The 20955-nt window shown below is 43.7% G+C and overlaps 1 protein-coding gene across 1 annotated transcript; it reads right to left on the bottom strand.

The window, feature by feature from the left end:
• Positions 1 to 644: 644 nt before the first annotated feature.
• Positions 645 to 9394, bottom strand: LOC125460412 (protein rolling stone). Its single transcript, XM_048547876.2, has 3 exons — positions 9216 to 9394; positions 6485 to 6743; positions 645 to 4317 (listed from the first exon to the last, which is right to left on the bottom strand). Exons 1-3 carry the CDS (start codon positions 9309 to 9311, stop codon positions 3782 to 3784), a joined length of 891 nt encoding a protein of 296 aa, XP_048403833.1. The 5' UTR covers positions 9312 to 9394; the 3' UTR covers positions 645 to 3781.
• Positions 9395 to 20955: the final 11561 nt, after the last annotated feature.

The raw sequence follows: 20955 nt of genomic DNA, 5'->3' as shown, positions 1-20955 counted from the left end.
TGAACACAGCAGGCCAAGCAGCATCAGAGGAGCAGAAGAGCTGACGTTTTGGGTCCAGACCCTTCTTCAGAAATGGAGAAGAAATTTATGATGCTGCTTGGCCTGCTGTGTTCATCCACCTCTACACCTTGTTATCCCTAATGTAGGCAAATGTTATGTTCATTATTGCATCTCATTGTGAACCAATCGACTTTTGTATTTTATACATTGAAAAGTGGCCTTACTTCAAGTCACTGACTGGGAGTATTTTCTGAAGACCTGAGATGGAGAATGGTGCTATATAAATACAAATTCTTTCTTTACCGCGATCTCATTATATTTGACTAAGACAAAACAACAAAATCCTAGAAAGCATACAACACTTAATGCAGTGAGTAGCCACTTGTTATTGGAGATATGTTATCTACATATTTTCAATGCTGCGCATGTCTATTGAGAGAGAGGATAAAGCTATTACCATAGATAGTAAGCTCTATACTATGAAAACTGAGGCAATTAATTAACAAGAGACAGGATCTGGACAACGTGATATATGTTTTGAAGTATGCAGGTTAGGTAGTGTAAGAATACCATATTGTATGTAACAGGATCAATGGAGCTCACAGACTTATGATTTGATATGTAAGACTTTAATACAGGTGAATACATGATTGTGTGTTGATACATGATATCATATGCAATGAAAGCTATTTGAACCAGTTATGTATATAAATGTTGTCCTACCTGGACAGGTACGATGCAAATGCATATTATTTGGGAAGCTTATCCCCTTCTCCACTCAACTGGACAACTAGTTGTTACTTTCAAGTCTGTTTCCTAAATATTCCATTCATTTCAATTTCAAGTCAGTGAGAGAAGTTCCCAGTTAAATGTCATTGCACTTAGTTCATGATCATGAACTGCTCTGTTAATGGCTCCTATATTTTGTACACTTTATGTCTTACAGAGTATTTGGATAAACATGTATATAGGGCAGCATGTCCTTTCTAGGTGCTTGAGCTAGATGTAACAGTTTAAACAATATTAAAAGGAACATCTGAAATTTTCTTTCCTTTTTCAAAATTCTTTTCCTTGCCAGCAGCATTAATGTAATGTCCCTTGAGCTTCAATTGAACGTTGACAAACGGAATGAATCCCCAAGCCATGAAGACGAGTTGGTAGGGCACATGACCGGAAGAGATAGGTCAAAAGGAGTATCCTAAAGGAGGAAAGAGGCAGGAGAGCCGAGAGGTTTGGGGAAGGAATCCCAAAGTTTCGAGCCCATGTGGTTAAAGACAATAATGGTGTAATTAAAATCAGAGAAACTTAAAAAGACCTAAACTTTAAGGAATTCAGTGATTTTGGATGGTTGTCAGAGACAGGGATGAACATGGGGGATTTGAATCATGGAACTGCTAGGGTGTGGAAGCGGGCCATATCTCACCCAGACTCAACCATCTTCCCTATCTCTGTAACCCCCGCATTTCCCATGGCTATTTCACCTAGCTTAAACACCATGGGACAACTAATCATGGCCAATCCACCTAACCAGCATATCTTTGAACTCTGGAAGGAAACCTGAGCACCCAGAGGAAACCCATGCAGACATAGGAAGAACATGCAAACTTCATACAGAAAGTCACCTGAGGCTGGATCAAACCCAGGTCACTGGTGGTGTGAGATAACAAGGTGTGGAGATGGATGAACCCAGCAGGCCAAGCAGCATCTTAGAACACAAAAGCTGACGTTTCGGCCTGATGAAGGGTCTAGGCCTGAAACATCAGCTTTTGTGCTCCTAAGATGCTGCTTGGCCTGCTGTGTTCATCCAGCTCCACACTTCATTATCTCAGATTCTCCAGCATCTGCAGTTCCCATTATCCCTGGTGGTGTGAAGCAGCAGAGCTAATCACTGAGCCACCGTGCCATTCCTTATTGAAAGCAATAAAGAACTTAAAACTGAGGTTTTGTTTCTCGAACTGCCGAGTTAGTTCAGCAGACACAGGGATTCTAAATGCACAGGGCTTAACGCAAGTGAGCAGATTAGATGTCCTCAGGTTTATTAAAGGGTAAGAATATGAAAGCTGGTGAAAAGAGCTGTTTTTAAAATAGCTAAATTAAGAGAGAAAAAACATGCCTGAGGGCTTCAACCAGGTGAGCTAAGACAGGGTAGAGTTGGCTGATGCTATGGAAATAGAAATAGGCAGTACATGTAATGGTAGAAATATATCATAAGAAGTTCTTCCTGGGGGTCAATTTTTTGAGGAGGTAGCAGAAAGATCAATCAGGGTAGTGTTGTTGATGTGATGTGCGTGAAGGCATTTTACACAATGACATGTGACATACCTGTGAGCAAAGTTATATATAAAAGGGGCAGCAGTAATGTGGATACAAAATTGGGTGAGTGAAAGGGAGTTCTGAAGAAGGATCCCGACCCAAAACGCCAACTTTCCTGCCCTTCAGGTACTGCCTTGCCTGCTGTGTCCCTCCAGCTCCACACTTGTTACCTCTGACTCCAGCATCGGCAGGTCTTACCATCTCTGGCTTGCAGTGGAGTTCGCCAGGGTTTGGCACTGGGACCTGTGGTTTTCCCGATGTATATTAATGATTTAGATCTTGGTGTGCGAGGGACCATTTCAAAGTTTTACAGATGACACTAAATTTGGAAGAATTCCAAACCGTGAGGAAGACAGTGTGAAATTCCGAAAGCCATTGTTGGCATGATGGGAGGAATGGCCTGCGATTTAACAATTCTGTGAAATACAACACCAATATTATGAACTGCCTTTTGTAGCCTTAGGTTGCCAGGAAGAAGGGTGGATTCATTGGCTAGGGAACGGAATTTATTATGTGACAGAAGTCAATGGCTTTGGTTTCCCCAATAGTTGGAAAAAGTATCACTCGATATTAGAAAGCATTCTGACAATTTACAGGAAATGGCATAGTCAAAAGAGGTAATGGTGTTGTGGAGCTGGGGCTAGTGGCGTACATATGGAAAATGATGCTTGTTTTCAGACGGTATTACCAACGAGCAGCACGTAGGCAGAAAGTAAGAGGCACACAACAGTAGATCATTTGGAAATTCCTTTACATATTTGCTGCTACCCAGGAAGGTTTATCAATTGGCAGTGTCCGGCTTAATTTATTGTAGTGCATTTCAATGTGTGATTCACTTACACAGTCTGCCAAAGGCCAAGTGTTTAGCTCTGACAATATGTTTATCAGAGACTGAGCAGCTGGAAGGAGTTCTTCAGTGATAGGTCATTGCTTGGTGACTGAGTCCCACACGGTGGAGAGGGAACCCCCAGCTGGTTGTATAATGTTTCTGCAAAGTCAGATCATGTTTCAACTTTCCAACATCTCCAAGCGACAGACAACTTCTTGGTAGCTGCCAAATCGATGATGGATTTCATTGAATCAAACGTAAGCCTGATTTTGCAAGAGAAGCAAGAGTAAGGTGGTGCTGGGCTTCACAACAGCTCCATGAGTGTCACTGTTGTCTTTCAGGAAAAGAGCCACCAGCTTGTAGTCAGTTCATCAGTATTAAACCTTGGCCTCTCTTTATCACCAATGATCTTGTCAAGGCCCTGGAAACAGATTACCTTTCTGATTGGATGGCACAATGGGAAACCTATCAAGGTAAACAAAAAAAAGTACTTATAGCCTGGCCAGTCCCATCAAAACAAAATATGTTAGTTCTCCATTCTGCTGCTTTTGACACGGTTTTGCTTTCAGGGTTTATTCACATCTTTGCTACCTCCTTTTGGAATTCTTCTGTGTGATCTGAGGAGACTCCAAGACCAGGCTAACATCGTGGTGCAGTACCGTCCTTCCAGTTGAACCTGAGGTACACCTGATATTTGAGAAAGTGGATGTTCCACACCACGAACTGAAGGAATGGCATGAGTAAACATATGCTCCCGATGATGCAGCCCACAGCAGCGCCTGGAGTCTCGCTGTAGTTCAGCGACCTGTAGATATATGGCTTTCCCTTGAGGTTGGTGCCTCCAGCGGCCCAGTAGATGATGGTGAAGATGATGAAAGAAAGGCAATACATCAAGGTGTAAACAAAATGGGCGAGGTGAATGGGAGATGCAGTCACACTCAGCTCCAGCAATACAAGGACCGAGTTAATCACGTGCATGTTGATGTTGATGGAGTCGGGGGGTCGCCCTGGAATGTAGTCAAAGCTCCAGAAAGCAATAGTGACAAATAGGCTGGTCACACAGCTGAGGTTGTATAGACACCATTGAACGCAGATGGTGGGATACAGTACCGAAGACGGTGGGTCGAATTGTGTATGCAACTTCAGAGCAGGAGTCTCAACTTCAATTTCTGGAACTGCAGATGGCGAAGAATACAGAAATTTAGTTATTAAGACTTCATCCTCAACAGCTGTTTGCTATCCACTCTGAGATCGGAATTATCAAAATCCTTTGACTTTTTTTCATTTATCTGGAATTAATGGGCGGAAGGTTTGTAAAGGGGGATTGAGAAAGACCGGCGATCTCTACACAGAGACAGAGAAAAAGAGAGCTGGACAGCGAAGCTAACTCTGGTCATAGTGGGAATAGTTGTTATAGAGCATGCATCTTTTAGACATGTTAATCTCATGGGAAGGTCTCAGTTCAAGTGGAGACTTAATGTGGTGAGGTTTCTGTTGCAGATTTTCTACTACTCTTGGTCTCTTCTAATGGCAGTGTTGGAAATGTGATTGGAGGCGTGGAGGACAGATTGGCAGTTCAAGTATCTATCAGTTTAGAGTCACAGAGTGATAGAGTTGTTCAGCATGGAAACAGATGCTTCAGTCCAACTTATCCATGCTGACCAGGCTACCCAAACTAAACTAGTCCCATTTGTCTGTGCTTAGCCCGTATCCCTCCAAACCTTTCTCATTTCTGTACCTGTCTAAATGTCTTTTAACTGTTGTAACTGTACCTGCATCTATCACTTCCTCAGATAATTAGTTCCACATACGAACCACCGTCTTTGTGAAAAAGTTGCTCCTCAGGTCCCTTTTTCAATCTTTCTCCTCTCATCTTAAATGTATACCGTCTAGGTTTGAACTTCCCCACCCTATGGAAAAGATCTTTGCTACTCACTCTATTTATGCCCCTCGCAATTTTATAAACCCCCACAAGGTCACCCCTAATCCTCTAATGCCCCAGGGAAAAACAAAATTGCAGTTTATCCAGCCTCGCCCCAAACCTTCCAGACCTGGTAACATCCTTGTAAATCTTTTCTGTGCCCTTTCCAATTTAAAAACATCCTTCCTATAGCAGGGTGACGAGGACTGTACATAATGCTCCAAATCTTTGAATGGGTTTATGGCAGATTTGAGGTAATGGTGCATTATGAAGAAACTTGTTGGTGAGAACATTGAAAGTTGTTCTACTTCCATTACATCATTGATATTCAAATGTTGATTGTGCTGTAGGAATCTATAAAGCTCTCTTCTATCATGCTAGCATATGGAGAAAGTGTTTTTGACATATTGAAGCCAGTGTTTAAATTAATGTGGACGCCTGATAGGAATGGAGTAAAAGAAGAGGAGAAAAGGGGATAACAAGGTATAGAGCTGAACGAACACAGCAAGCTAAGCAGCATCAGAGGAGCAGGAAAGCTGATATTCCAGGTCTGGACCCTTCTTCAGAAAACGGTCCAGACCTGAAATGTCAGATTTCTTACTTCTCTGGTGCTGCCTGGCTTGCTGTGTTCATCCAACTCTACACCTTGTTATCACAGATTCTCCAGCCTCTGCAGTTCCTACTATCTCTGAATCAGAGAAAAGGGGATGATGCTTTACAAAATTGTCAAAACCTGTATCCAAAAAAAACTTCAAAATTTGCTTAGCCAGGTTGTGATGGTGAAACTATCAATGTTTGCTGTCAGTGTAACTGTGGAACTGGTAGCAACTTTTGGAGTTCATGTGCATGCAGTCTCAATGTGAGAATCTGGAAATTGCTGTCACTATCTCAACATTTCTCCATAAAACATGCTGCTGAAATTCCCTGGGACTGCAATCAACTGGAAATTGTTGAATGGATGAGACGCTGCCCTTTTACCCTGTCTGCCTTTCTGTGAAAAAAAGAAATCTTCAGAAAGTAACATCTCATTAAACTAAGTCCAAGCAGATTGTTAATGGCATGCTAAATTCATTATTCCTTCTGAAGTGCCTCTTTGACCTCGGGAAACCAATTTTATACTTTAGAATACCACATTTCTCCTTACAATTTTTTAAAAAAGTTTTAAATTAATTATTTTAAATTTTTTCTACCCAATGTGTGTGCTTCAAGTATTATCTTTTCGGCCTGCAAAACTTGTATTAAAGGTGGAAAACTTCATTGCATCTGACTTTTTGATTTGCTGTGTGCTTGGATGGTTCAGTGCATCAGATCTCCTTAACTTGGCAGCAGGAACAACATAACACTGAGAAATCCATTCTACAGTGGTCTTTTCATGAGCAGAGTTCCTTTCCACAGTCCATGATATTATGTCATTGCCTTACCTGCATTACAACTTGAGACCTCCTCCAAAGACGCTGCTCTGATGTTCTGTGTGCGTCTCTTCTGTCCATGCACCATGTGGCAAACCAAATTTACCAATGCCAAGTTGAAGTAAAGTGTCAAGATGACATAAGTTAGGTGCGTCAGGAAGATGAACCATTTGGCGTGATTGGTTTGGACTCCACTGCAAATGCACCAAACCAGGGTGTAGACTGCGGTGAATATTCGGTAAATCAACCAGACATATGGGTGGAACTTCCACTGCAAGTGGAAAAAGGGAACCATTCAGTTAGTGTGAACTCAGAATTTGTTCAGAAGGTGAATTGCCTCAAACTCGGTACTGATTGATTTAACAAAAATAAGTAATGACTTAAATAATGGAAGGGAAGATCAGTCAGGGCAAATAATAAAAATTTCCTTCCCCCCACACCACCCATGTCCCTCCAAACCCTGCACAAAATTTGCACCTTTCTGCATACATTCAAGTTAATCCCAGAATTTGTACCTGTCAATTTTCTCTCTTTTTCTAAAAGTACTGATTCATAATGTGGAGTAGAATACCACGTCCAAGTTATATTTGTTGTGTTAGGCAAGACAGTTAGTGTAAGTAAGAAATTGTAAGAACTGCTGATGCTAGAGTCAGAGATAACACAGTAAGGAGCCAGAGGAACACAGCAGCCAGGCAGCATCAGAGGAACAGGAAAGCTGACACTTCGGTTTGGGACGTTTCTTCCGAAATGGGGGTGGGGGAAAGGAGCTCAGACATAAATAGAGAGGAGGAGGGGTGGGGCTGGGGAAGGTAGGTGGGATGGTGATAGGTGAGTGCAGGAAGACAGTGTGGGGATTGGTCAGTGAGATGGGAGGAGCAGATAGGTGGGAGAGAAGATGGACAGGTTGTGTCAGGTCAAGGAGGCAGGGATGAGAGGGAGGGTTGGTCATGGGATGCAGCCAGGGGTGGGGAGATTTTGAAACTAGTAAAGTCCACTTTGAGAGCATTGGGCTGTAGGCTCCCAAGGTGGAATATGAGGTGCTGCTCCTCCAGTTTCCGGGTGGTGTCATTGTGACACTGGAAGTGAGCCAGGATGGACATGTCACCCAGGGAGTGGGAGGGCGAGTTGAAATGGTTCGCGACTGGAAGGTGCTGTTATCTGTTGCGAACAGAACGTGGGTACTCTACAAAGCTGTCTCCGGGCCTCCGCTTGGTGTCACCAATGTAGAGGAGGCCACATTGGGACCAACGGATACAATAGACCATGTTGACGGATGTGAGGTGAACCTCAGTCTGATGCGGAAGGTTTGTTTGGCGCATTGAATGGAGGTGAGGGAGGAGGTGTAGGGCCAGGTGTAGCCCTTCCTGTGGTTGCAGGGAAAAGTGCCAGGAGTGGTGAGGCTAGTGGGGAATGTGGAGCAGACACGGGAGTCACGGAGAGAGCAGTCCCTACGAAAGGCAGATAGTGGTAGGGAGGGAAATACCTCTTTGGTTGTGGTGTTGGATTGTTGGTGGCAGAGATTGATATGTTGGATATGGAGTTTGGTGGGGTGGTATGTGAGGACAAGGAGCATTCTGTCTTTGCTGTATTTGGTGTAAATAAGTTATCTTAAGTAGGATAATGCAAGACGGTAACAGGCCATTTGGTGCAACAAGTCATCTAACCGAATTATTGCTGAGAAAAAGAAACATTTTGCGGAAGAAATTCATCTTGCACTCATCAGGACAATTTGCAAGAATGCCAAAGTAAAGAGAAAAAAATTATACTGCATGTAGGAGAGTGCTCATTGGTTGGCATACAGCCTCTGACTGGGGGAGACATCGTGCTGGTGAATGCATGAGTTGATAGGTAACCAATAGGGATGTGGCCAAAGCTAATGGTGCTGCTGGTGGAATACACACTTTGAATATGCATTTACTGACCTTGACAATTCATTAAAGGTTCTGTAAAATTGGATACTTTCCTTATTTTGTCATTTTTCTTCTCCATGTTTTGGCTTATTTTTCTGTTTTTTAAAGATGGTGCCAGAGAGTGGCGACACGATCCTATACCTATCACTGTATTTCGTAACAAGATACCGGTGACAATAAATGAATCAAGTTGAGCTTCTTGCAACCCTGAATCAAGCACTTTATTCCTGACCATAGCTGGCTGCCCCTGTTCGACAGTCTGCCTTGCTCCTTCCAGGCACAGTACAAAGCTCCCTCTTTTCATCTCTTCTACTAAGATCCCCAAGAGAGCATCCACAAAACTCAGAGCTTACTCGCACCTACGTTGAGTCATTCTCTGCTGTATCCCAGCTGAGATTCACCTGCAGTGGAACTACCTGCAGCCACGATGCACTGCCCCTTTAATAGGCTCAGGCTGGTCTTAAATGTCGCAGGCTAGTTTTCAGTTTTTGCTGATGTGAAGCAGCCAATGAGCAGAGTGGTTAGTGCTGGCTGGGAACTCCAATCATTTGATTGAAAAGGGAGCTCAAATTTAGTGTGCCACTTGCATTGCGTTGGCGCACAGATTCAGGATTAGTCATAATCCCTGTGCTTGTTATCAACTGACCCCCTCAATTGTGTCCCTCTCCTGGTATTAGCCTGAAGGCTACAGAGCAATTCAGAACTGCACAGTTCACCCCGTCTCCCTTTAGCTGGAAAGAGTTGCAGGTGGTGAGAGCAGTTTTAATCTCATGATGAATCACTTTTGAAATGATTTACTGCTAGAGGTAACAGGAACATAACTTCTGCCCTACCTGTGACAGAAGGATTAATTGTGGATGTTTAGCCTGTAGAGAACGCTTTTCCCGAGTAAACTCCTGTTTAAGGTGCTTCGTCCAAGAAGTCCCCATATTTGTTTGCAGCTTGCATGCACTTCAATACTTTCACTGACTACTCGCCGCAGTCTGCCCTGTATTTATATGGGAGCACTCGGCTCTGGTAGTTGGAACTTGCTAAAAAGAATGACTCAGTACTGATATCACTAAAAGTTATTCTGGCAGTCACACGACTCTTCCAATCCTTTCACCCCACCCCCCTCCACCCCTCCCTGTAAAGGAAACAAAACAACAGCTTTCAATTTGAAGCTGTGTGTGGATGAGCCGAGACTCTGAAACTGGAAATCTCCTGCAGATTGTGTGTGTGTGTGTGTGTGTGTGTGTGTGTGTGTGTGTGTCTGTGTCTGAGGGACTTTGGGATCTCACAGAGCAACTTTCCCTCTTCCCTCCCAAATTACTTAATCCTGGGAATCGATGCCAAAATGCATCCTATTCCGCAATGTGGACACTGTACCCTTCCCGCTCCTAACAACCCACTGTTTGCCAAAAGAAAACCACGTGGGGGCAGATCTTTGTCCTGAGTTAAGATGGACAGTACTGCAAACATGTGTGCCAGTGTCTGAAAACCCGTACACGATGAATTAACTCTAGTGCAAGGCTTCTCTGCCAGGCTTCCACATTTCAGGCTAGAATGGAGCAAGCTGTGCCAGAACTAAATTGTTTTCCTTCTTAAAGTTGAAACTTTCAGAGTTGGACCCCTTTTACTGAAGGATTCATTGCACCAGTGGAGCTCAGGCCATCGTGAGTCCTTTCTTTTATATAAATAGCCTTGCCATGAAAATCAATTACAATATGTTAACCATTTGTAAGAAATTCTGAATAAACTCTGGTGTCACTACTTTTCCTGTACAAAGAGGGCTAGCAGCTCTTTCTGATCTGGTCAAGTGAATCTTTGGGCAGCAAGAATTATCACATCTTACTCCATGACTTATGGAGGTTTTGTGGTGCGGTGGTTAGCATCCCTACCTCTGAGCAAGGAGGTCTGTGGGCCTGAATGACCAAAGAAAGCGTATTCACACTGAGGGTAAAGCGGATTGAGCATCACACTTTGAAACACTTCTGAAATACTCCTATCGCAGAAAGAGTAAGAGAGATTCCATACATAGAACAGCACAGCACAGGAATAGGCCCTTCGGCCTGCAGTGTTGTGCCAAACATGACACCAAATCAAACTAATCCCTCCTGCCTGCCCTTGGCCCATATCCCTCCATTCCTTGCATGTTCATGTGTTTATCTAAAAGTGTCTTAAATGCTCCTATTGTATCGGCCTCCACCACCATCCCTGGCAGTGTATTCCAGGCTCCTTCCACTCTCTGTGTAAAAACCTTGTCCCCTCATGTCTCTTTTGAACTTACCCCCTCTCATCTTAAATGTACACCTCCTAGTTTTGGACATTTCAAATCTTGGAAAAAGATCCTGGACTGTCACCCTTATCTTTGCATCTCATAATTTTATAAACTTCTATCGAGGCTGCCCTCAGCTTCTGCCACTCCAGAGGAAATAATCTTACCTTTCCAGCCTCTCCTTGTAGCTCAAACCCTTCAATCCAGGCAGTATCCTGGTAAACCTCTTCTGCACCCCCTTCAAAGCCTCCATATCCTGCCTGCAATGTGGCAACCAGCACTGAATGCAGTACTCTTAAGTGTGGCCTAACCAAAGTCGTTTGAAGCTGCAACATGATATCCTGACTCTTGTACTCGATTCCCCAGCCAATAAAGGCAAGCACAGCATGCACTTTTGTACCACCCAATCTCCTTGTGTGGGCAATTTCAGGGAGGTATGGGCTTGACCCATACGGGCGGCATGGTGGCTCAGTGGTTAGCACTGCAGCCTCACAGCGCCAGGGACCCGGGTTCAATTCCAGCCTCGGCCGACTGTCTGTGTGGAGTTTGCACATTCTCCCCATGTCTGCATGGGTTTCCTCCGGGTCCTCTGGTTTCCTCCCACAGTCCAAAGATGTACAGGCTAGGTGGATTGGCCATGCTAAATTGCCCATAGTGTTCAGGGGTGTGTGGGTTATAGGGGGATGGGTCTGGGTGGGATTCTTCAAGGGGTGGTGTGGACTTGTTGGGCTGAAGGCCCTGTTTCCACACTGTAGGGAATCTAATCTAATCCCTCTGCACGTCATCCATGTGATGGAAAGACCGTGGAGCCTGTACTGTCATTGTCTACAGGCCTGGACAACAACTTGGATGTAATAGTGCACATGATCACACCAATTCTGTCAGTGAACTGTACCTCTCATTCTGAAGTCATGAGGCGTGGGTTCAAATTTGACTCCAGGACCTCAGTGCCAAGACCAAACTGTAGTACCATGACCTCCTTTGGCTGAAACATTAAACTTTCTTCCCTCTCAAATGGATATAAGGGATTCCAAGGTGTGATTTTAAGCAGAAAGTGTGTTCCCAATGCAAGGAGGCAGGGCAGCCAGCTTTAAAGGAGTGCATGCACAGCTGCACCATTGCCCCAATCCTTAATGAAGGTCTGGTCGAGAAGTGAGGATAGGATGCAGGTACTGTGACATTTGTTGCACATTTTGCATTGTTCTGTGCAGCAGTTTTAGCTTCACTGTGCGGCCACACTGATATCAGCTTGGATTTGTCCTTCTGAAGCGAGGCTACAGTGAGAGGTTTTCTCTACACAACTAACCCCAAAGGGTCTGCAATGCAGGTGTACCTGGGGCAAAGAAAAATGTTTTTCAGACAATCTGCCGGATGGTCTTAAATTTTTGAACGCTAACAAATATCTTTGGTGCTAAGCTAACGGTTGCTCCGACTAGTGCATGCCAGTGGAGTGCATTTGGCCGTGAACAGTCGATGTCAAAGGAGAATATGGGAGTCTCTGTTCTGGCCAGTGCTTATCTCTCAATCAACATCACAAAAAAACAGATAATCTAGTTGTTTGCATTCTGTAGTTTGTGCAAGTTTGCTGTCTTTCTTATTTTCTACTCCTAACAAAGTAGCTCACTGGTTGTAACCTGATCTGGGATGTTTGTGATGTTTGTGAAAGGTGCTTCAGAAATGCAAATCCTTCTTTCTTGCAAACAAAGAAAGAACAAATGAGAATGTTTCAGATTAAGGATGACAAAAGAGCACCGGCTATCAAAAGGACTGGGTTAAGATAACCTAAGGAAGAAACATTCCCTTGTGACTAAGCATGCTGAGGAACTCAGTAAACATCTTGGCTGGCTCATAGTATTCGGTAAGATAGCACAATGGTAGAGGTCTAGGAATAAAATGGGCAAATCTGAAAGAAAAAGCTAGTGTTGAACATAATTCAGTCCTCTTTTTCAATTTAATTGGACACATCTTGCAGGGCACTTTGATTGTGGCAAATGCTCTTTTAACAGTAAGAATTACACGTCACATTATACTCATTAACCACATGTTGGGTATGCTGAGTAAAATGCAGATGACAATAATTTGCTTTCAGTTACTGATGCAGCTCATTACTGCTTTAACCCCCTGTGTTTAGTACAAGGTTAGCTCACACAGTTAATCACATCTATAATGATTCTTTGTATATAGTTAACATATGTTAGAAAAAACATCATATTCTGCTTACAAACCCTAAAATACTTCTGTCATTGCATCATAGTGAAAGCGACTAACAGCAGTAAAGTTATACTTCGCAGGATTTATGAGGAATGTTTGACTAAACATGAGTTGAATAAAATAATGTAGGAAGTATTAAAGATTGCTTAATTCGTAACATATCTTTCTGTCTATCTAGACGTATTGCACAATGAAAATGCAAACAAAAATTCTGTATTTTTGTAGGCCAGATCAACTTCCTGCTCTGCTTTACTTGGAGTTTTAGTCTGGATTCAATACAATACGGAAAGTCCCAACCTGTCGACAGAATGTGTCCACTTCCAGTAAAGTATTATGATGACTGTGTGAAGTGAACTTGGTCAAGACTTTCTGGTCTCCTTGTTACTGGATGTATGACCCAGGATGGACATCAGGATCCAGGAGAGGTCCTGACTGACTTCCGATTGCACTTCCTTGCTTCCCATGACTATCCATAACAGTCACCGAGATGCAATTGGAAACCTTGGGCACTACTTACCTGAATGGTCACCAAGAAATGTTGGAAAGATTAAAATCTGATCTAACCCCTGGGCAACCACACAACTGACCTGCTCCATTCGTTCACAATGATTACATTGAGCCTCCATGCAATCGACTTATACTCTCCACTAACCCACTGACACTCCTCAGATCCCAAATACCTGGCTGACCTGACCTGACTGTCCCTGGAGCCATTTCACCGCCCATCCTATCAATCAGACACAGCTACTTGTGCACCCTGACTAACCCTGTTGACCACACTAACCCTGAACCTGACTATCCCTTCTGACCTGAACTGACAGCACCCTCATCCTCACCTGATGACACCTCCCAAAGGGCATCAAGGTGGCTCAGTGGTTAGCACTGCAGCCTCACGGCGCCAGGGACCCAGGTTCAATCCCAACCTCTGGCAACTATCTGTGTGGAGTTTGCACTTTCTCTCTGCGCATGTGTAGGTTTCCTCTGGATGCTCTGAGATCCCCCCTCTCTAAAAATGCTCAGGTCAGGTGGATTAGCCATGCTAAATTACCATAGTGTTCAGGATTGTGCAGGCTACTGGTGACCTTCATTTCATTGCCACATGTACAGGAGTACAGGGAAAGTGGATAATGTCACCATACCTGCGCTGTCTTATGTATAAGGTACCTAGTTACAAATTTTGGGTATTAAAAGACATTAGGTACAAAAAGAAAGCTCTTAAGTTCTACATGACATCCTTCATAGTATGACTTAGGAAAACAAAGAAATAAGGTTAAAAGATAAACATTACAGCCCTCTATAGCCTGCAGTCGCTCCAATCTAGTGGCTTTCCACACGTGGTCTCATTCCCCCTTACGCTGGGTCAACTGCACAAGCCACTGACCGCTGTCTGTGACAGGCTAACGGCACTGGGCCCCTGTCTGCGGCCCGCTGGCCACTGACTGTCCCAGCATTCTTCCCATTGCCTGAGACTGCACCGGTTTCCTCCCACAGTCCAAAGATGTGCAGGCTAGGTGGATTGGCCATGCTAAATTGCCTGTAGTGTTCAGGGGTATGTGGGTTATAGGGGGATGGGTCTGGGTGGGATTCTTCAAGGGGTGGTGTGGACTTGTTGGGCCAAAGGGCCTTTTTCGACACTGTAGGGAATCTAATCTAATCTAAAAGCCTAGAGATAGTGGGAATGGCCGATGCTGGAGAATCTGAGATAGCAAGGTGTAAAGCTGGAGGAACACAGCAGGCCAAGAAGCGTCAGAGGAGTTGGAAAGCTGACGTTTCAGGTCTGGACTCTTCAGCTTGTTATCTAGAGAAAAGCCTAACTAGGCTAAGGCAGCAGTATCAAGTCAATAAATTTCATCAAAACATTAGAGATCATTCACTTTTAGAGAATTACACAGTCGTGGAAAAAGTGGACAAGGCAAGAACGATAAAGGTTTGTGTCAAATTAGAAGGAAATAGCAAGATGTGACCAAGCAAAGGAAAGATGATAATGGAACAAATGTATAAACAGAAGATGTTGGGTCTTGCAGTGTTCCCACCTCGGAGCAGAAGGTCTATATTCAGGTCACACTTATCCCAGGGGGTGTGTCATAGCATTTCTGAGCAGATTCTCATAGTAGAGCCTCTGAGGCAGCTATCCCGGAGGTGTGTCACAACTTGCCTGAACAAGTTGATCAGGAATCTTTGGCTTAGTGTTTTGCAGTGCCTGCGCAATAAACAGGTAGTTCATCAGTTCAAATCTCATCAGTGTCTTGCTCCATTCCTCTAAAGCATGCTTTCGAGAAAATCTGATTTGGAGCCTTGAGGCACCGTGGGAATGTCTGGGCCAAGTTCAAATCCCATCTGCCCCAAATATGTCATAAATATTGATTTTAACCATTCCTATTGACAGAAGATGCGTGCAAAGGGAGTAGATGTGGTTGCAAAATATTGAGAGAAATGGGATTGTTGGCTAAGATCTAAAGTTGTCATTAAAATTAGCAAAGCTGATGTGAAAGCCTTTGAACTGAGGCAGGCTGGTCTAGTTCCAACAGCTCATTTAACTTTCTCTTTAGAGGGTACGTGGTATTTGAGGCTCAAAAGCCTAAGCAGGCAGGAGCGACAGCTCTCACCAGAGGACCAACAAGGCTGTAATTGCTGATATTTCGTGTTTAAATTCACTCCTCCCTTAAAAGGTCAGTGCATAGAGGGAGCCACGTTATTCAGGCCTCCATTATTAAACCCAACTGCGGTGGTGTGAAAGATCATATGTTAAAGTTAACTGTAATGCAGACACTAGATCTAAGAATTAAAACATTTCGTTGGTATCTAATACCCCTTGTTGTGTGCAGGCAAGACTGCAATGTTTCTAATTTTGTCGTTGTGGTTTCTAGTTTTATCAGGGGAATAGTTTTACTCTGTTGTTCCGATGGGACAGACCTGAAACATGGGTTGTACTTAAAGCAGCTGGTGTAGTGGGGAATATGTAGCCCAGCACTTTCTAGGCCCAGCTAGGTCATTCGGCCCTTCAAGCCTGCTGCACCATTCAATACGATCATAGCTGATCATCCGACTCAGTCCCCTGTTCCTGCTTTCTCCTCATACCCTTTGATCCGTTTAGCCCTAAGATCTATTTCTAACTCCTTCTTGAAAACATTCAATGTTTTGGCCTCAACCTCTTTCCACAGGCTCACACTCTCTGGGTGAAGAAAGTTCTCTTCAGCTGAGTCCTTTGGTGACATGAGGAGTTCTCAGTTGCTTGGCTGACAGCCAGGACCTCTACCAACGCGGGGTCCTCAATCATATTGAAGGCCTGATGGTGACCACTTAAGTGCCTGCAGGATACTGATTCTGTCAGGCTTCAAAGATATAACTGCCAAATCTTTTGAAGCGGCATGGTGGCTTTGTGGTTTGCACATTCTCCTCCCACTCTCTGTGTAAAAAACTTGCACCTCACATCTCCTTTGAACTTTCCACCTGTCACCTTCAATGCATGCCCACTAGAATTAGACATTTCAATGCTGGGAAACAGATTCTGACTGTCAACCCTATCTGTGCAGCTCATAATTTTGTAAACTTCTATCAAGTCTCCCCTTAGCATTCACCGCTCCAGAGAAAACAACACAAGTTTTTTCTAGCTTCTCGCTACAGCTCATACCCTCTAATCCACGCAGCATCCTCTGCAATGAGATCCTCGGCTTTCTGAGCCACAGACCACAATCAGTGAGGATAGGCAACTTCACAATAACACTCGCCACTGGAGACCTCCAAGAATGTGTCCTCAGACCTCCTACTGTACTTCCTGTGCCAAATTCTGAATGAACTCCACTTACAAGTTTGATGATGGCACCACTGTGGAAGAACAGATATCTAACAGTGGCGAGCCAAAATACAACAAGGAGATAGAGAGCTTGGTGATGTGGTGCAGTGAGAACAACAGAGATAAAGGGAACTGCAGATACTGGAGAATCTGAGATAACAAAGTGTGGAGCTGGATGAATACAGCAGGCCAAGCAGCATCTTAGGAGCACAAAAGCCGACGTTTTGGGCCTAGACCCTTCATCAGGGTCTAGGCCCGAAACGTCGGCTTTTGTGCTCCTAAGATGCTGCTTGGCCTGCTGTGTTCATCCAGTGAGAACAACATCTCCCTCAATGTTGGCAAAACTGAAGAACTGATCGTCGACTTCAGAAAGAAAGGAGAAGAACACATGCCCATCAACAGAACTGCGCTTGAGAGGGTGGAGAGTGTCAAGTTCATCAGAGTGAAGATAACTGACAACCTGTTTTGGACTTCCCACATAGATGTGATGGTCAAGAAGACACAACAAAGCCTCTTCTTCATCAGGCGGCTCAGGAAATTTGGCATGTCCATAAGGTCCCTCACCAACTTTTACAGATGCACCATTGAAAACAAACTGACGGGTGCATCACGGCCTGGTATGGCAACGGCTCTGTCCAGGACCGTAAGAAACTACAGAAGGTGGTGTGCACAACCCAGACCATCATGGAAGCCAACCTTCCATCCATGGACTCCATTTACATGACTTGCTGCCACAGAAAGGCCGCCAACATCAAAGACCCGGGGCACCCTGGTAATGATCTCCTACAACATTTTCCTTCAGGCAGAAGAAACAGAGGGTTGAACACATGCACCGGCTAATTCCTGGCCATTATTAGATTGATGAATGGACTCTCTAGCCTCAAATAATGCTGATTTTGCTGACATTGTTCTCACCTAGCGCTTACCCTGTGCAATGTAACATGTATGCCCATAAGATTTTTTTAACAATCTTTGATCTGTGCATTCTTGCTTGCTGTGATCTGCCTGTACTGCTTGTAAACAAAGCTTTTCACGGTACTGCAGTACATGTGGCAATTAGTCAATCAATTAAACAATCAATTAAACATCTTCTCCACCCTCTCCAAAGCCTCCACATCTTTCCTGTAATGTGGAAACTAGAGTTGTATGCAATACTCTAAGTGTAGCCTAACCAAAGTCTTATAAAGCTGCAATATGACATCTCTTGTACTCAATTCACTGACCAATAAAGGCAAGTATGCCATACACCTTCCTTACCACCCTATCTGCTTGCTTGGCCACTTTTTAGGGAGGTGTGCACTTCAACCCCAAGATCCCTCTGTACATCAATGCTATTCAGGGCCCTGCCAGTAACTGCATATTTTCCTTAACATTTGATCTCCCAAAGTGCAACACCTCATGCTTACCTGGATTTAATTCCATCTGCAATTTTTCCGCCCATATCTGCAACTGGTCTATATCCCACCGTATCCTTTGACAACCTCCTACATTATCCACAACTCCACTGATCTTTCTATCATCTATAAACTTAGCAACCCATCTATTTACAGTTTTGTCCAAGTTATTTATCCATATGGCAAACAGCAGAGGTCCCAGTATGGATCCCTGCAGAACACCACTAGCCACAGACCTCCAGCCTGGAAAAACATCCTTACACCACTACCCCCTGCCTTCTATGGGCAAGCCAATTTTGAATCCACATGGCCAAGTCACCATGGATCCCATGCATCTTAATCTTCTGGATGACCCTACCGTGAGGGACCTTGTCGAAGGCCTTACTAAAATCCATGTAGACAACATCCACTGTTCCACCATCGATCGAGCACCTTTGTCACCTCCTCAAAAAATTCAGTCAGGGGATCAAATCCTGTCCCAGCTGAAGGTGGAATTTTAATTCAACATAAAAATAATTGCAGATTAAAGAGTCTAATGATGACCATGGAACTGTTACCAATTGTAGAAAAGGCCCATCTAGTTCAGAGATGTCCTTTAGGGAAGGAAATCTGCCATTCCTACTTGGTCTGGCCTACACGTGATTCCAGACCCAGAACAATGCGATTGACTCTTAACAAACCTCTGTGCAAATGGAGAAGGACAATAAATACTGGCCTGGCCAGCAATGTCCACATCCTATGAATGAACTTCAAATAAAAATGATGGATGGTGAAATTTGAATTCACTAAAATTCGTCTGGAATTAAAAGCTACTGTAATGAAGAACATATTAGGACTGTTGGCCCTGGAGAGAAGAAGGTTGAAAGAAGGCCTGATTGAGATTTTCAAAAGCGCAATGGACTGGACATGGTAGTTAAAATACTTTCTATTTGTAAAAGAAGCAAGAACGTGAGGTTATAGATTTAAAATGATGTGCAAATGAAGCAAGGATGACGTGAGAAAAATCTATCTTTTTCACACAATGAGTTGTTAAGAATATGGAACGCGCTGCCTGGGAATGTGGTGGAGGCAGGTTCAATTGAGGTATTTGAGAAAGGGTTGGACAGTTATTGAGATAATAGTGGTGTGCAAGGATATGAAGAAAAGGTAGGAGATTGGCATTGGATAATTATGCTGGTGCAGGCATGATGGGCTGAATGGCCTCTTTCTGCGCCACAATAATTCGGTCATGTGTCAATTGTTGTCAAAATCCATCTGGCTCAGTGATGTCCGTTAGGGAAGGAAATCTGCCATCCTTACCTGGGCTGGCCTACGTGTGACTCCAGACCCACATTAATGTGGTTGACTCTTAATTGCCCTCTGAAATTGCCTCGACAGCAAATCATTTCAAGGGCAATTAGGGATAGAGAAAGACTGGCAGACTTGTATTCCAATGCATAGCAAGATTTAGAAAAAAAAACACATGACTTTGGTGAACATTATGCTTGTGGGAGCTTGATCTACGCAAATTGGCTGCCGTGTCTTCTACATTAAAATGGTGACTCTGCTTCAAAAGGTACTTATGGTCATAAGTTTCCTTGGGTAACCCAATGGTCATGAAGGGTGTCACGTAAATGCAAGTCTTTATTTATTGCATTTTTTTATGCATTCTGAGAATGGGCCTTTCTGTCATTCTTGGGCCAAGATCAGGAATTGGCTTCCTACAGGAGTCATTGGCAAGACTGAAATATTTAGATGCTTTTGTTTTGGAAATGTGATGCTAACTTCCTCAGAAATTTAAAGGGGTTGAGCAGAAAGTGTATGTATCTTAAAAGTTGAAAGTGAATCAAGAGGCCATCGTAAAATAACAACATAAATCTGGTTATGATATCTGTCAGAAAATAGTGTGGGAGAGAAACATTCCACTTCTTACATTGCGCACTTCAAGTATTATTCTTGGATAATTTTCACTCACAGAACAATGAAAATGAAACCGGATTTTTATTTTGCATAAGGTATTTCAGCTGTGCTCCAGACCCTAACTATACCTCAAAACAGTAGAAGAGGGATTCAAGAAATCTGCAAGTGCAGGAAATTTCAAAATAGAAACAGAAAAAAAAATGGATTTAAGTAAGGGACATGTGTTTCAAATATTTCTGAATTGTTTAAGCTTCATCCCATCTATCTGTTACAACATTGCAGCATTTAATGGCCAAAAAAATTCTTTTGGTTCAACTAGTTCATAATTGTACCCCACTTTACTCTCCTCATAGCCCTCTTTATCTAGCCCCATCTGCATATCCTTTTCTCTGCTGTGTCTATCCAGCTTCCCCTTAAATACATCGATACTATTAGACCAAGCCACACAAGTTCCACATTCTTGCCACACACTGGGTAGTGACTGTCGTTATATGTTTATAGCCCCTGATTCGGGTCTTGCCCACACGTGGAAACATCTCAGTCACGGTTTTGTGGTGCTGCTGGAGTTGGTGCTGTGGGACCCTGGAGTGGATTCAGAAAAGGGTGATCAATCACTTCTGGTCATATCCAGCACGGTCCACGAAGATGACCATGTTTGGAAGGACAATTATGCCAATGTGGTATGTTTGTACTGAATCCAGGCAGAAAGGGAAAATTGTGGGAATGGACTTCACACACCAATCAGCGGTCAACACTGGTCTGATGGAACCCTTAGAGTATGGAAACAGGCCATTCAACCAATCGAGTCCATACCAACCCTCCAAAGAAGATCTTACCCAGAACTGTCTCATCCCTGTATCCCTACATTTCGCATAGCTAATCCACTCAGCCTGCACATCCTCCGACACTATGGGCAATTTAGCATGGCAAATCCACCTAGCCTGCACATCTTTGGAATGTGGGAGGAAACTGAAGCAAACCCACACAGACACAGGGAGAATGTGCAAACGCCAGACAGT

The sequence above is a fragment of the Stegostoma tigrinum genome, chromosome 11, assembly GCF_030684315.1.
Source record: "Stegostoma tigrinum isolate sSteTig4 chromosome 11, sSteTig4.hap1, whole genome shotgun sequence".
NCBI classification, from domain to species: Eukaryota; Metazoa; Chordata; class Chondrichthyes; order Orectolobiformes; family Stegostomatidae; genus Stegostoma; species Stegostoma tigrinum.
Note: the sequence above shows the minus strand (reverse complement) of the source record. Positions and strands in the feature narration are given on the sequence as shown.

Coding starts and splice junctions, on each gene's coding strand:
- LOC125460412 (XM_048547876.2), bottom strand. CDS start 9,311: ATGGGGACTTCTTGGACGAAGCACCTTAAACAGGAGTTTACTCGGGAA. Junction 6,744..9,215: donor AATTAATCCTTCTGTCACAG/GTAGGGCAGAAG, acceptor TTCCACTTGCAG/TGGAAGTTCCACCCATATGT. Junction 4,318..6,484: donor GGTCTCAAGTTGTAATGCAG/GTAAGGCAATGA, acceptor CGCCATCTGCAG/TTCCAGAAATTGAAGTTGAG.